The 15,578-nt window shown below is 38.1% G+C and overlaps 1 protein-coding gene across 1 annotated transcript; it reads left to right on the forward strand.

The window, feature by feature from the left end:
- The first annotated feature begins 7,484 nt into the window (after positions 1-7,484).
- On the forward strand, positions 7,485-14,039 carry LOC126382453 (poly(A) polymerase type 3-like). Its single transcript, XM_050032326.1, has 19 exons — positions 7,485-7,492; positions 8,017-8,187; positions 8,304-8,370; positions 8,494-8,575; positions 8,776-8,885; positions 8,971-9,024; positions 9,128-9,239; positions 9,360-9,449; positions 9,680-9,818; positions 9,995-10,067; positions 10,183-10,303; positions 10,469-10,553; positions 12,166-12,219; positions 12,414-12,533; positions 12,681-12,787; positions 12,876-13,144; positions 13,253-13,549; positions 13,650-13,741; positions 14,015-14,039. Exons 1-19 carry the CDS (start codon positions 7,485-7,487, stop codon positions 14,037-14,039), a joined length of 2,076 nt encoding a protein of 691 aa, XP_049888283.1.
- The last annotated feature ends 1,539 nt before the right edge of the window (positions 14,040-15,578 follow it).

Genomic DNA, 15,578 nt, shown 5'->3' on the forward strand with positions numbered 1-15,578 from the left:
AAAGAGGTCAGCCCAGTGACAAAGTCCATCAGTTTTAACCAGTTATAATTTTTCATATTACAGGTTAACCTGATCCTTTATCATGTACTATTGGATCTACTAGCATTTTAGCAAAGTGCATATACTGATCAATTTACTGATGGTTCATAATGCAAATTTCATGCAGTAAGTTACTTTTCAACAAATGACCGTCATGATCCTGGGTTTTTGTTAATATCATGTTATCTTGTGGACTTCGTTTTGGGGTTTTCTGTTTGTGTCCTTCCTTGTTTTGTTATTGATAGGGAAACACACATGTATATATACACAGAAAACTAATCACAAGAACAAGACACAGCTGGAGCAGGAGGACACGGGCAAAAGGAAAAAAATGGGGATTGGCTAACAACGAGGGTGTGGAGGGGAACACTAGGGTGGAGCAAACAAGACTAATACAGAACAGGGAACTCTGGGAACAGGGAAGGACTAACGAGGCAGGTGTGACAGAAAACAGTTGAGAAAACACACAAAGACAGGAAGTAAAACCAGACACGACACACGAGGAGAAAATCTACAAAAATTAAACAGGAAACAGATTAAACATGAAACAAGGAACACAAACAGAAAACTCCAAAATAAAGGCCATTGGATCACAGAATAGAAACAAAAACCCAGGATCATGACAATGATAAAAAGAGAATAGAAAGAAACCTTTTTATAATAACCAGAGCGTGCTGCTTCAGGAGATAATGTAGTAGGTGCAAGTCTTCATGTCTTCATCTTTCTTCCTCTGGTCACTGACAGAAACACATAACAAACATCACAGTCAACTGAACAGTCCTGCAGTTCAGTGCACAGGTGAGTGTGTCTTTATGTGTGCTCACTTACACAGCAGATGTGATCTCTTTTTAACGTGGCATCAGTGCATCATAATATTAGACCGGGATCCTGGTCGTCCTGATCGAAGTCTGTTTGGATAAAAAAAAAAAACAAGTCCAAAACTTAAATATGTTCATTTTTAAAATAAAAATATCAAACAGTTTTATTTATAGTATTTGTCAAATTGTTGATGCTCAAATATGCACACATGATTGTAATGTGCTACTGATTATTTTAGTTCATTTAATGCTTTTAACTGAGCTTTGGTTTCACACAGTAGACACGAGCTCTCACCTGAGATGAGGGTCTTGTTTTTTGTTCCGTTCGTGCAGTGGCTTCTGTATTATAACAAAAAAAATAGCACAAATAACCATTTAACAATGAATTAATGTAAGTCATGTGATGTACACAAACACAATCTACTGTATTTTATCCTTTTCACTTATGAGCATAATAAAACATTAAAATCAGACGAGTGTGTGTGTGTATGTGTGTGTGTGTGTGTGAGGGGAACTTAATGTACATTTGGTCTTACTGGGCGGACACTTCCACATTGTCTTCGCAAAATACAGTTGACTCCGCGTTTGTTATCTTGTTGTCTGTTCATTTTTCCATCTCCTGCCTACAGAACAGAATGACATTTACATTTACTTACTTATTTAGTATTTATAAGCAGCATATAAACATTTTTAAAATAGTTTATAAGACACTATAATGTCGTTTTAAGCAGATATAAGTGTTTATTTATGTATTTATTAACAACTGTAACTCCTGTGGGCACCCATAAGGTGAGGCTGGTGTATAAACAGATAATGAATGATAATACAGTAAAACAGAGTTGTAATAATATGAAACATGGCTTCTCAGGAGAGGTTATAATTGCCAACTAATTCTGTGTATTGATATACTTAAATTGTCTTTTCATCTCTGTACAGCTCCATTAGAGTTTGTTGTCTATATAATGTCTATGTGTGGCTTATAAATGCTTAAAATAAAGTGTTACTAATAATGAAATATTTATAGAAACACAAAGAAAGAGTCACAAAACATTAAGTCCAAATAGAATCAGCATCTTTCAGTGCAAACATGATCAACATTTAGATGTAAATATCCTGTGAGAGAAAATGTAATTTGAATCAAGGACACAGAAAGCTACTATCTATCAGTGACCAGACGTGGATTTTCTTACCAGCTCAGCAGACAGTGGACTTGTCGGGGGAGTTGAGGCTGTGACGAGCAGGAAAACCTGCAGACACAACAGGACCAACAGCAGAGTTCTGTCCATGACTGTTGAACTGAAGCTCTGACACACACACAGGTCTTTATAAACTCACTGCCAGCAGTTAGTTTGATGATCCGAAATGGTTTGTTTAACCACAAGTCCAATTTAATCGTCACTCTGTATCTCTGTATATCTGAGTGATATATCTGCTTCCTTCCCCTGCAGTCCCTCCTTAAACATTTACTGATCGTATCAGTAAAAATATGCCAACACATTTACAGAGAAGCAGTGTTTCACTATCAAACAGTCCCTCCATGATTTCACAGGCTACTCTGGGATCGTTGTGACCTGAGATGCCTGATTACGCTGCAGCTTTCCTAAAACACTGGGGATGCATGTTGCGATGTTTTTGGTGTTTTTTTTGTAATAAAGTTGTGAGGGAAAGCGGAAATTGAAATGTGATGCTAACATTTAGCCCTGATTGTAGCTGTTGGGTGTTCCACAGGTGTCATTAGCTGTTATATTTGACCAGCAGGTCCTCCGCAAAGCCAGGGCCATACTAACCTGTACAAGTCACCCCCTTCACCAGGAATTTGAATCTCTCCCATCTGGACGTAGATTTAGAGTGCCCCGGGCCAAGTGCAATAGAAGTAAAAACTCCTTTATTCCCCGTGCAATAACTCTGATATGTAAGGCACATGTGAAATGAGCACTTTAAATGACTGTTTTTCACTGTGGGTTTTATTGTTGTTATTGTGATGTACTGTATTGTTTTTATGTATTGTACTATTCATTCTGTGTTGTTTTAAATGGTCTGTCCTGACTGCAAGAAAAGTTTCCCTTTTGGGACAATAAAGTTACCTGACCTGACCTGTCACTGTGTACATGTCAGAGTAAAAAATAACAACATATTAAACTCACTGCAGGTAACTCATGAAAAATTAGAATTACCACCTTGTGATTTTGTTTATACTGGACAGGATGGGGATGAAAAACTCTAACCTGAAAAGTAACTAAAGCTGTCAGTCATATAGTGCAGTTAGAAGTATAATATTTACCTCTGAGATGTAGTGGAGTAGTATACAGTTGCATAAAATGGAAATACTCAAGTAAAGCACTAGTACCTCAAATTTGTACTTATGACGCTACTGATGTACGTATAGTTACATTCCCCACTGCTCCTCCGATTGACTTTGAGATTAGAATATACAGAAACAAAGAATGAATGCTATTAAAAATGGAGGTCTAAATGGTGTGCATTCTCAAGGTACACCTGTATTTGTATCTGTGCACAATAGCTTCTATAAGGTGTGTTATCACTCTTATCACGACATATGTTTGTTTTTATTTACTAATATGAAATAACAATTCACAACCAGCTATTACTCACGAAATATTTAACAAAATAATTCAAGAATTCATTTGAAACTTTTTTAAAATGACACCAAAGCAGCAATAACATATCCATTTGAAAAGGAAATAATGTAGGATAATGTAAGTGTGTGATGTGCCACACACTTAATTTGATTTAATTTAAGTTAATTTAATTTAATTTGCCTCTTTATAAGAAATGGGTGTGCACAACAAACTGATACAGTCACTCAAAAATAGGCCCGGTTAAATATTGCATTGATAATGTGTGGTTATCACAAAATCCCACAGCACCTGGACTTGCAGCACGCCATTTGAGAACCACTCACTTACTTAGAGTAACCACGGCTGAATTAACCCTAGGTTAACCTGCAGGGCACACACATGATGAGCAGTTCAACGATTGGTTGGATTAACCTTTTATTTCAAGTACAAAATACTACTTTTTGTTTGTTTGTTTGTTTGTTTGTTTGTTTGTTTGTTTGTTTACAGTTTATATTTGATGTATAAAAAACATTTCAAGATGTGAGCAGAGCTGCACCCAGAATATAAAAACCAAAACATTAAATTCACCTAAGGTAATGTATGAAACAACTAGCAAAGCAAAAATACATTTTCTTTATCATGCAGAAATTTTTTTTTATTTGTTATGTTTAATGGCTTGCTGGCCCATCTATGTGCTTTTGCCTTTAGAATGCAAAGTTCATATAGATTACTGTCACCAAAATAGTAAATGAATGGCAAATTCTTGAGAAGATGCAGCTTTCACATCTGTCTTCAGCTCTCTGCTCAGGCTTGTGTAGTTTTCTTCTTCTCACTGACGTATGAAAAACCAAGAGAAGTCACTGAGATGTAGAGCAGGAGAAAAAAACATCTCAATATGTGTGTGATGTAGCAGCTACATCATCACCAGATTATGTTTCTGTTTATGTCAGTAAATCAGTTTAATGTTTGATTAGATTAAATGTTCTACATGTTTACATTTTGTTCACTTACACCATCTCCTTTAACTTGAAAACACCACAAGACAATAACACGGATCTCAAACCATGCTGATACTCATCCTCAAAGTATGAAACACATTTACATTGTTTTGTCTGTAACCAGAAATTAAGGGTTTGCTGTAGCTAGAATCTGTAAACAGAGAAAGAGAGACTTACAGGAGAGACGCTAAATTAAACACAGATCAACAATGATAAAACAAAAGTAAACAGAGACATCCCATCTTGCTTTGTTTTCTATCTGCAAGTGTTGTACCTGAAGGCAGCATGATTACAGATGTGGCCTTTTTATTTATTAGTGTTATTCTTTTCCACTTATCTGTAGCTTCACAGAACAAACACAAACAGTTATTAAGTCATGTCAGCGCTGCGATCAACACAAACTTCTGACAAGTATCAGCCTTACATCTAATTATTGACCTCAGGAGAGCCACTGAATCTGTGTTTGGCACCAAGCTAGCTTCAAACTGTCTTGTTTACAGATGAGTCCAGTTTTCAGCAGTGAAAGTAGATCTATTTCTTAAGTGAAACAAACAGTTCAACAATCTGAAAATAATCCATCACAAGTCCTGCATTCAAAATCCTACTGAAACCGTCCAGATGTCCCCGTCCAGTCCCATGGACAGAACTTTTCTAGGATGTGTAGAGCACTGTCGTCTGAAAATGCACGAACTCACATAATGGGATGTCTATAAGGTGTTTTACATCATCTGAAGTGGACTGCCGTCAGACGTGGGATTAGGTCCCACATGTGCAAGTCATAAGCAAGTCTCAAGTCATAACCTTCACGTCTTTAGCAAGTCAAGTCCTATAAGTCAAGCAAGTCGAGTCAAGTTATTTGTCAGGTCCCACACAAATCAAGTCCCACTCACAAACTCAAAAAGGTAAGATAACATAAGCTACACCCAGTGGTGAAATGTAACTAAACATATTTACTCAAGTACTGTAAGTACAAATCTGAGTCTTTTCTTCTCATGCCACCGTTTACCTCTACTCCACTACATTTATCTGACAGCTTTAGTTACAAGTTACTTTACAAGCTAAGATTTTTGCGCACAAAAACATATGAAAATATTCAAGTACAGCTGGAGGTATGAGTCAATTACTGAACTGACAGAAAAAAAATGGGCACTATTTTGATAATCATCTGATTTGTTTATTAACGCAAAAACATTTAAGTTTAATAAAATATTTTCTTCTTGAGATGAGGAGCCCTCAACAACATGACCATTTGTAAATCAATCAGTCATACCCGCCCCGTGACCTTGAATTTTGTTGTTGGTTTTGTTTGTTTGTTTTGTCATATGCCTCCACAGATAATGGTGAATGTATTATTTTATGGATTGACTGGGGACCACGTTTAACAACAGCAAAACTATATCAAAATATCCGTTTATAAACTCTCACACAACTCATGCAGTATAACCAAAGTCTCATTTATTTTGTGCTTCACAAACACATAGAGTTTCACTAAAGCCTCACCATGTAAATGCAGGTGTTTGAGAATTACTGAGCATATGACTGGGTGTTTTAGCAGATGTTTTAATATAAAACATCCATATTCTGTTAAAAGCTTTCCCCAAATGTTCAATAAATTGTTTTCCATGGGCAAGAAATACAAAGTTTTCTTCTTGATTTCAAGGTAACACAGTCTCACGTACTGACTCATGTTATGGGAGAAATATTCATTTAGATAGATAGATAGATAGATAGATAGATAGATAGATAGATAGATAGATAGATAGATACTTTATTGATCCCAAACTGGGAATTTCTTGTGTTACAGTAGCAAGTAATCAAATAGTACTATGTGGACAGTAATATCAATCAATCAAACGTTATTTATAAAGCACTTTTTATACAGAAACAATGCAACACAAAGTGCTGCACACAATAAAAACAAAAACTATATAGAATAGAAAACAATTTTTAGATCTGTCAATAAATGAGTAAATAAATAAGTTAAAATAAATAAATAAGTAACAAAATAGAAGAATATGCAGCTAAAAAGAAAGATTACAAAATAAAAATAATAAATAAATGAATAAATTAATTAATTATTAAATTATTAATAATAATAATAATTATTATTGTTATTAGTAGTAGTAGTAGCATTTATTAACAATTGTAATAATAATAATAATAATAAGAAGAATGATAATAATAATGATAATGATGATAATAATAATAATAAAAATAACGATGATAATAATAATAATAATAATAATAATAACAATAATAAAAGACAGTTCAATTAAAAGCCAGGCTAAAAAGGTAGGTCTTGAGTTTGCTTTTTAATAATCTCTCAAGACAGATTCTGCAATTTGCATTGTAGAAAGGAAGAAATTTTTTTTTTTTTTTTTTTTACCGATGGATTTCCAGATTAGCTTTTTAAAAACATCAAATACTGATATTTAAAATATACAAGAGAAATATACAAGAATAAAATAAAAAAATATCAAAATTGTAGAAGTAAAAAAACAAAACAAAATTAATTATATCCACAACACAGAGAGAAGTGAGGAAGAGGTTGTAAAAAATGTGCAAAACAGCTGCAATGAGTTCTGACCAGGGGACTTGTTAAACAGACTTGTGAAACCACATGATCGCTTTGAAACTGATGGTGGTGAATTACTGGATAAAATATGAAATCACCTCCTCACTTTGTCAGATTATCAACTTTTCCTCTCAGGTCAGATACACTCTTCACCATGTCACACACCGGCTGGCTCTTATTAAGCTATTTTACAGAAAGCACAGGTAGATTCAAAATCATTTATATTTGGGCCCAAACGTTTCCATGGTAATTATCAGTGCATTTTTTTAGAAAAAAAAACAAGCCTCTGCGGCACGTGCGTCATCGTTGGTTCGGTTTCAGAACGTAGCCGCTGCCTATATAGGGCCGCTCAGCCCAGATCCTGTCAGTGTACATCTCGCCACCCACAGTGTCAGATCAACACACACTTTGCCGGTTTACTGAGAGAAGAGATTTTTCTAACTCGATTCAAACAAGCACTTCATTATTGTCTACGATGTCTCGGTGAGTTCTGGTGTCTGGTGTCAGGGGAAATCAAAAGGACAGGACATCTGTCATTCACTGCTTTCAGCCAGTTTCCTAAAAACTGATGTGTGTAGCTGACACAATTTCTACTGCAGGGCTGCAGCTAACAGTTAGGCTATTGTTGGTATTTTTTAATTAACGTTAGACGATTGGATTGTTTTCATGATTAATTGTTTAATCAATAAAAATGTCTTTAAAATGCTTCAAAACCCAGAGACTCTTCAGTCAGCCTGTAAATTACACAGAAAGAAAGCAGCAAATCTCACATTTCAGAAGCTGGAAGCAGCAAATGTTTGACATTTCTGCTTAAAAATGACTGAAACCATTTATCTGTCATCAAAATAGTTAGCAATTAAGTTTCTTTTAATTGATTAATCAACTAATTTACTTTAAATGTCTCAGCACAGGAGTCTCCTTATTATCCTTCAGGTTTTTCTGCACATACTTTTTGTGTCATGTCTGTTGTGTGACTTGTGAACTAACATGCAAATGTCCCTTTTCAGTTCAACTGAGACTGAAGCTCCACTGTTCCCAGACACCACACAGTGGTATGGGCTCACTCCCCCGATCAGTGAGGATCTGCCTGAAGAGGCTGACTTGATCCACACCACATCCCTGACTGAGATTTTGAGATCTAATGATGTATTTGAGGACCACTTGGAGCTGCAACACAGGTATGACACACCTGTCACTGTTTCCATACAGTGATGAAACAGCTTGGAGTGGTAGGGCTCAGAAAGATGATTTTCAGTGTGTTAAAAAATGCTCTGTGTGTTTTTTTAATTTGCAGAGAGAGAGTTGTGAAACGACTGGAGTCCCTCTATAAGGAGTGGCTCAAAGAAATGTGTGTCCAAATGGTAAGACATCTTTATCTGTACTGTTTTGTCGTTGTTGTTTCAAAAGTAACTCCAGATATGACACTGAAAACATGTTACTGTGTTGTTAATACATTTTTATTATCAATTTTTCTGTGGTTTTAGAACGTACCTGAAACAGTCATTGCACACGTTGGCGGCAAGCTGGTCCCGTTTGGCTCCTATCATCTGGGGGTTCACTCAAAAGGTAAGTAGTTTCTGTCCTCAGTTGTGAGAGCATGTTAGGACTGTGGCAGCACAGAAGTTCATGACTTTACTGACACATTTGCTGGCCATCAATTTCACATGTGACACCTAAATGTTGTAGTCAAGGGTCACGCAGCGAGAACGTCCACTACATGGTGAAGATAGACTCTCCTCTCATATGAATCTGTGCTGTCCTGACAGGAGCTGATATCGATGTCCTCTGTGTCGGACCCGGTTTCCTGGAGAGGAAAGACTTCTTCACCTCCTTCTTTCAAAAGCTGAAAGCTCACGAGGACGTCAAAGACATACGGGTGAGTCTCTAAGTGATTCACTGTGTGCAAGTGAAGTGACATGTTTGTCCCCGTTGCAAGTGACTGACAGTGTTGTTGTCTTTAGGCCATTGAAGAGGCGTATGTCCCCGTCATCAAACTGTCCTTCGATGGAATTGAGGTAAAGTGGCCTTCGAGGAAAAAGTGAAAACTCTACTGTGTGCAATATCCCTCCATTAATGACTTGTCTTCATCATTGTTTCTGTGCTCCTGTTATTTTCCAGATTGACTTAGTGTTTGCCCGGGTGCAACGCAAAAGCGTCCCTGACAACCTGGACCTCCTCGACAACAACTTGTTGAAGGGTTTAGATAAACAGTGCGTCAAGAGTCTCAACGGTGAGCATCAGATTATATTCATCAACATGGTTCAACATAGCTGCACTCCTCTCTGATGTTTTTGTGATGCAAACTGTGACTCTTTTTATATGTGAACCTTTGTCTTATTGTGTTCTGTAGGCTACAGAGTCACAGAGGAGATCCTCAGGAGTGTGCCCAACGTTTATAACTTCAGGCTCACCCTGAGAGCCATCAAGCTGTGGGCCAAACGTGAGCTGAACACACACACCACTACTAGACTTTCTATCTTTGACATAGTACCTTAAAAATATTGATATTAGACAATATTTTCGATACCATGGTGATAAAATTGAGGGCATACAACACATTTAAAAACTCAGTTTGCAGCAGGCTAAAGCAAGAGAGCAGGCCATAGTCATCATCATCATCATCACCATCACGTAACAGTGTAAACTAAACTTTGTCTTCTTCCTCTTCAGGCAGGAACATCTACTCCAACATGCTGGGCTTCTTGGGCGGTGTCTCATGGGCCATACTGGTAGCCAGAATCTGCCAGGTGTACCCAAACGCAACACTGTCCACCCTGGTGACCAAGTTTTTCAAGGTCTACAATATGTGGTGAGTTGGTTTTATTGAAAGTCACTTTGTTGGCACTGACATTCACTGTAGTCAAGGTCACCTCACTTGATTATGAGTGAGTCTAGTTAAGGCCTCGCCAGTGTCTCTGTGGTGGATTGTCAGTGCATGTTAGTTTACATTTTGAGATGTTCTGAAAATGTTGTGTTTTGTGTCAGGGAGTGGCCGACCCCGATTCTGCTGAAGAGAGCAGATGACTGCTACTTCAACCTCCCTGTGTGGGATCCCAGGGTAAGACCTCAGCACCACTCTCATTAGCATTTAGGTGTAAAATCACGTCAGTCAGTTCTTAAATCTGCTCAGAAGCACACAAAGCTGAAAACACTGTGTTCTTCTGCTTCTCCAGGTTAATGTGAGCGATCGCTTCCACCTGATGCCCATCATCACCCCAGCATTCCCGCAGCAGAACACCGCAGTCAACGTGTCTCCCTCCACCCTGACCATCATCACAGAGGAGATCGAACGTGGTATGTGGTCCACATCCAGGCCTTTTAGACTTCAGTTACTGTGCTGTAATGTTGGATTAAGTTGACAGGATTTAGCCATGTTCAGCTTCAAAAATATTACAAGGATTCAATTCATGAAGCAAAGATGGACTTTTGTTTAACAAGCTGTCTCTTCCTCACTCACAGGCTTTGCCATCACAAAAGAAATCCAGCAGCAGAACACAGACTGGACCAAACTCTTTGAGAAACCAGACTTTTTTGAGAAATATGAGTATGTATTTTCACCAATGTTGAAAATGAGGATTGCCACATTCAGAATACTCTCACATATACACCACTCTCTAAAATATGGACATTTCCAACTAGTGTTTACAATTGTTACATTTTCATATTTCAAACATATTCCTTGAGCCTTTTTTATTGTTTAAATATGCCTCCAAAAAGGCAGAGCGTTATATCTGATGTTTTATGTTCCTTTTGTAATAAAGATATTTATATGTATGTAAAAACGTAAAGCGTGTGCAAATGCTCCTGTACTTCAGTACCCTATGTGCTCAAAATTAAATGATTTATTTCACATTTTGTACTATTTATGTACCGTACTGCGTGTTTGACGCTGAATTATGTCGACGTGAATCTGATTTGTTTTTACACATTGTCCTTTAAAGTGCATGAATTGATATTTCAGACTCTTTGTACGTTGCATAATGTAACCGGTATGGTTTTGCTGACTGCTGACCTAACATGAACTGTTGAATGTGCTAAACTGATGTTTGCATTTTGCTTTTATAATCATCACTGTTATTATTTATTATTGTGCGACTGATTTAAATTTGCATTTCACATTGTTTCAATTGCTGAATGTCACTTTCTTAATAAACGTGCAGACACGGTTTTACTGTTCGCTGTAATGGACTGAAGCTTTTTCACTTGATTTAAGAGTTTCTGTTATTTGTACTGTGTCTCTTAAATGTCCCGTTTAATAAATTCTCTGCGTGTTGTGATCTCTTTTTTAATTTTCGCAAATTTGTCCTGAAACTTGATACGGTTAAGGATGTACTGCAGTTACCAGCAGAGTCAGAAGTGAGCAGATGTGTTATTGAAATTTAGCATTAAATACACAAACACAGATTCATTACAGGAGCCCGTTACTTTCTAAAAACCTCAGCATACAGTTTGTCCTTTAAAGGGACAGTTCACCTAAAGATCAAAACTACATATTTCGTCTCTTACCTGTAGTGCTATTTATCAGTCTAGATAGTTTGCTGAGTGTTGGAGATGTCTGCCTTCTTTCCAATATAATGAAACTAGATGGCACTCGGCTCAAAGTGCAAAAAATAAATTTGAAAAACTCAACAGCAATGTCTCTTTCCAGAAATCATGACCTGGTTACTCAAGATAATCCACAGACCTTGTTGTGAGCAGTTTCATGTAGGAACTATTTTCTCTCTACCAAACTACACCTGCAAACCGTATCACTGTGCACCACTGAGCTAGCTAATGTTACAGCTCAGCTGATGAGGATGCCATTAATATTTAGATTTCGCACTGCTATGAGCACGAGCCTCTCGCCCATGAGTAGATGTACGCTTCCTTCTGCGTTGTGATTCTGTTTGCAGGTGTAGTTTGATTGAAAAAAAGTAGTTCCTACATGAAACTGCTCACAACAAGGTCTGTGGATTATCTTGAGTAACCAGGTCATGCTTTCTTTCCTCCATCTTTGTTCTGTAGCTTAGGCCTGGTTTTAGTATTGATCAGAAATTGCTTCAAGTATGACTATTGGTAAAACAGGAAGTATGATTCATGTAGTAAGATGCCAGCCTTTATACAAAGGCACAATGCTGTTACACCTGCTGCCATTATTCTGTCTCTTATGTTTCAAGGCACTACATTCTGCTGGAAGCTACCTCAGCTACAGAGACGCAGCATCGTGAATGGTGAGCACACACAGCAAAGCACACGAGAAGCCAAGTTTCAGTCAAACTGGAACCAATGTAGGCTTTTTTTGTAAATCCTATCTTTGGGAGAGAAGGCCTCTTGTTGTGTTTCACACTGAGGAGAGACTGTTTTAATATCTGATTTTTACATATTGTAGTGCTTTGTGAACATGATGTTTTGTTTCCTGTGTCAGGGTTGGCCTGGTGGAGTCTAAAATCAGACTCCTGGTGGGACGTCTGGAGAGAAATGTCAACATTTCCATGGCCCACATTCACCTGCAGTCCTTCCCTGGACCAAGAAACTGCAACGTCAGGTAAGGACATGTGATGATTAATTAATTAAGTTCTCATTTCTACTAACTTGACTCTCAGTTTTCAGTAGCATCAGATTCAAATGTCTTCATATTGAGGTGTTAGATGTGTTAACTTAGTCAACTCATCGACCTTTACGTCTGTTTCAGAGGCAGAATGAGCACCAAGTGGCTGATCGGACTGCTCTTTGATACGAACGGGTCTAAACACCTAAAAATAGACCTGACCCTCGAACTCCTCTCCTTCAGTGATACAAGTATGCTTTCTGAACTTTTCCAGATTCAGTAGAAATGGAGCAATGCTGCGTGAAATTTAAATCCTATTTTCATCTTGTGCTGTTGCAGTCTACAGTCAGGCAAAGAGCTGTAAGATGTACAAGGAGGAGATGACCGTATCGGCCACCTACATGAGCAGGAACAGTCTCAGCTGGGAGATGCCTAATGGAGAGTGCAAAAGCATTTACAGTCCAAAACTGAAGCCCACAGTGAGCCGCCAAGTCTCTGCCACTGCAGCAGCGAGTCACACACCAGCTGTCAGCGCAGGCCCGGCAGCCACAAAGAGAAAAGGCTGCTTTGAGTCTGAGATGCCATCCAAGAAGGCCAGAATTGACACAGTACGCCAAACCATTCCATGATGTGAAAACACTGTTGGTGTTTTAAAGGGATAGTTCCACATTTCTAGAAACAGCAACTACAAAAAACATTGTCCTTGTTCTCTGCAGGAATCTGTGTCTGCGGATAAAGGCTCAGCTGTTCGACCACTGGTGCCCAGCAAACCTGCCCCACCAACCACGACTCCACAGGCCAAAAAGAGACCTCGTTCTCCTCAGTCAGAAACTTCATCTAAGAAGTTTAAAGCTGACGAGGAGCCAGCCAAAGCCACCTGCTCTCAGTCCTCTGCAGGTGTCGCACCAGGTGTCTCACTCAGTCAGAGATCTCAAAGTGCGATATCAGGAGGCACCAAGAGAAAGCGTTCTCCTGAGCCTGAGACACGCAATGTAAAGGCCAAAGTTGACCTGGTTTGTACATGATAAATTAAGACCTATTTGCTGCCCTGACCCAGTGTGTACTTAATAACATGCTGATTTGTTACTGACCTTTCTGCCGCTTCCCTCTCAGAGTCCACCCACTGAAGAGCTGTCCGGGCTGATTACTGACTATCTCAAGCCTGTTTCAACTGTAAGACGAGCCATCAAGCTCCAGCTGATCAGGTACATACACAGTGTTAAGAATAGAAACTTCTCCTCAGTCCCTCCAGCTGCACACACTTCTTCTGTTTTCTACTTGCGGCCCATATGAGCGACATCCTCACATACTTTTACATGTACATGCATTTACCTGATATAAACAGTGTGGCAGCTGATCCCTTAATATATATATTTTTGATCGCACCCATGGGTGACCTGTTGAGGGAAGAAGTGTTACATGCAACTCTGTGAATGTGTAAATTTTACAGCCCTTTTTCCTTCTTGTGTCTCTTACAGAAGGCATAAACGACTCAGCTCCTGACCAAGAGGGGAAACAACATCCTTACCCTCCATCACCAGTCACCATTTATTTACTTCATTTTATTCTTATTGTTGAGTTTCCTTTGTTTTTTCTGGGCAGACGCTTTATAGTCTGAACCCAGCATTATTATTAGTAATTGTAGTGGTTGTATTTCATTGTAAATAACTTGTGTTTGTATTGTAATAAAATGAATTGTCTCCAAACTTACTGTAAACTTGACTGTATTCGCTCGATTGCACAAGAAAACAAAGGAAAACAGAGGTATTTGTTTTTTGCAAAAACCCTCTATGCACTTTAAAACATGGCACACTGTCTAAATAAAATGATAAACACTGTAATGTTCTGTCATTTTGATGCAATATTTGAGCTGCTCCGGGGTCGATCTGAGCAGCAATGTCAGGAAAAACTTTAGGAAATTCATCCTACTTTTAAATAAAGCTTCAAAGATATGGTACTTCACCCTGCAGGCCTTGAATTCAGGTTGCCAGATTTACATTGTGGTAGATTTAGTACACACATATACAGATTTGATTGAACCTCAGTGATGTCAGTGTAATTCTGGTGTTTCAGTGTCATTCAACAGCACAAAGATACTTTTAAATGCCGCCACAAAATGGCATGTGGTATTCAATTAATAATTTCATCGGATCATGGCAGCAACAAAGCAACAAAACACTATAAAAATTAATAAATAAAAGAAAAAAGCTGACAATGGGTAAAGTTTAAGAGCTACTTTTTCTCTGCTTGTCTTCTGTAGAAACTCAGTTACAGCAAGGTGGTTTTTGCCTCACTCACAAAGTATCCAGGAAGATGTAAGAAAATCAGCTGACCTGGGTGAAGAAGAACAAATGGAGACACGCAAGACTTTTTAAGGGTGACAGAAAATATTAGCTTAATGACCTTTGACCCCTTTAGACGGCACTGCATTAAAAACCAACATGACCGTATAAAGGATATTACTTCATGGGCTCAGGGACACTTTGGAAAACCATTGTCAGTAAACACAGTTTGTCACTGCATTGAGGTTGATGATGACAAATACAGTAAAAAACTATATATACAATGCGTTTTTAAGCATCAGTTTATTCACTGATGTGAGCTATGAGTTTCATGAATAATTAATTAACTAATTAATTTTAAAAAAAGGTTCATTAAGACCATTTATACTAAATCCAGTCAGAACCAGTGATGTTACAAAAACACACAAAGGACAGAGGTATTATTGGCCACAGGTCAAAGGTCACAGGTCAAAGAGGTCTGGCAACTGGTTTAATTTCCAACAACAGTGTATTTTATAAGCTCATCATGTGTTGTGTTCTGTAAGATCTTATAATGACAAGTAACTACAGCAGATAGTGGAGCAAAAAGTTGGGCAAACTTCCGACCTACCTCTGCTTCCATCTGTGTGTCAGCTCTGGTAGTTACCAGCTACGCTCCTCCACGTCGTTGCTTTTTAATGTTTCCAGGGTTTTAACAGATCTGGGGGAAACTGCGTTCTCCTACTCTGCACCATGGACACTGAACAATCTTCACAAAGAT

Source organism: Epinephelus moara, chromosome 21, assembly GCF_006386435.1.
Source record: "Epinephelus moara isolate mb chromosome 21, YSFRI_EMoa_1.0, whole genome shotgun sequence".
In the NCBI taxonomy this organism is placed as follows: Eukaryota; Metazoa; Chordata; class Actinopteri; order Perciformes; family Serranidae; genus Epinephelus; species Epinephelus moara.

Bases quoted from the DNA above. Each gene is read 5' to 3' on its own strand.
- LOC126382453 (XM_050032326.1), top strand. The intron at 9,025-9,127 runs GTAAAGTGGCCT...GTTATTTTCCAG, and splicing joins TGTCCTTCGATGGAATTGAG to ATTGACTTAGTGTTTGCCCG. The intron at 13,550-13,649 runs GTTTGTACATGA...CTTCCCTCTCAG, and splicing joins TAAAGGCCAAAGTTGACCTG to AGTCCACCCACTGAAGAGCT.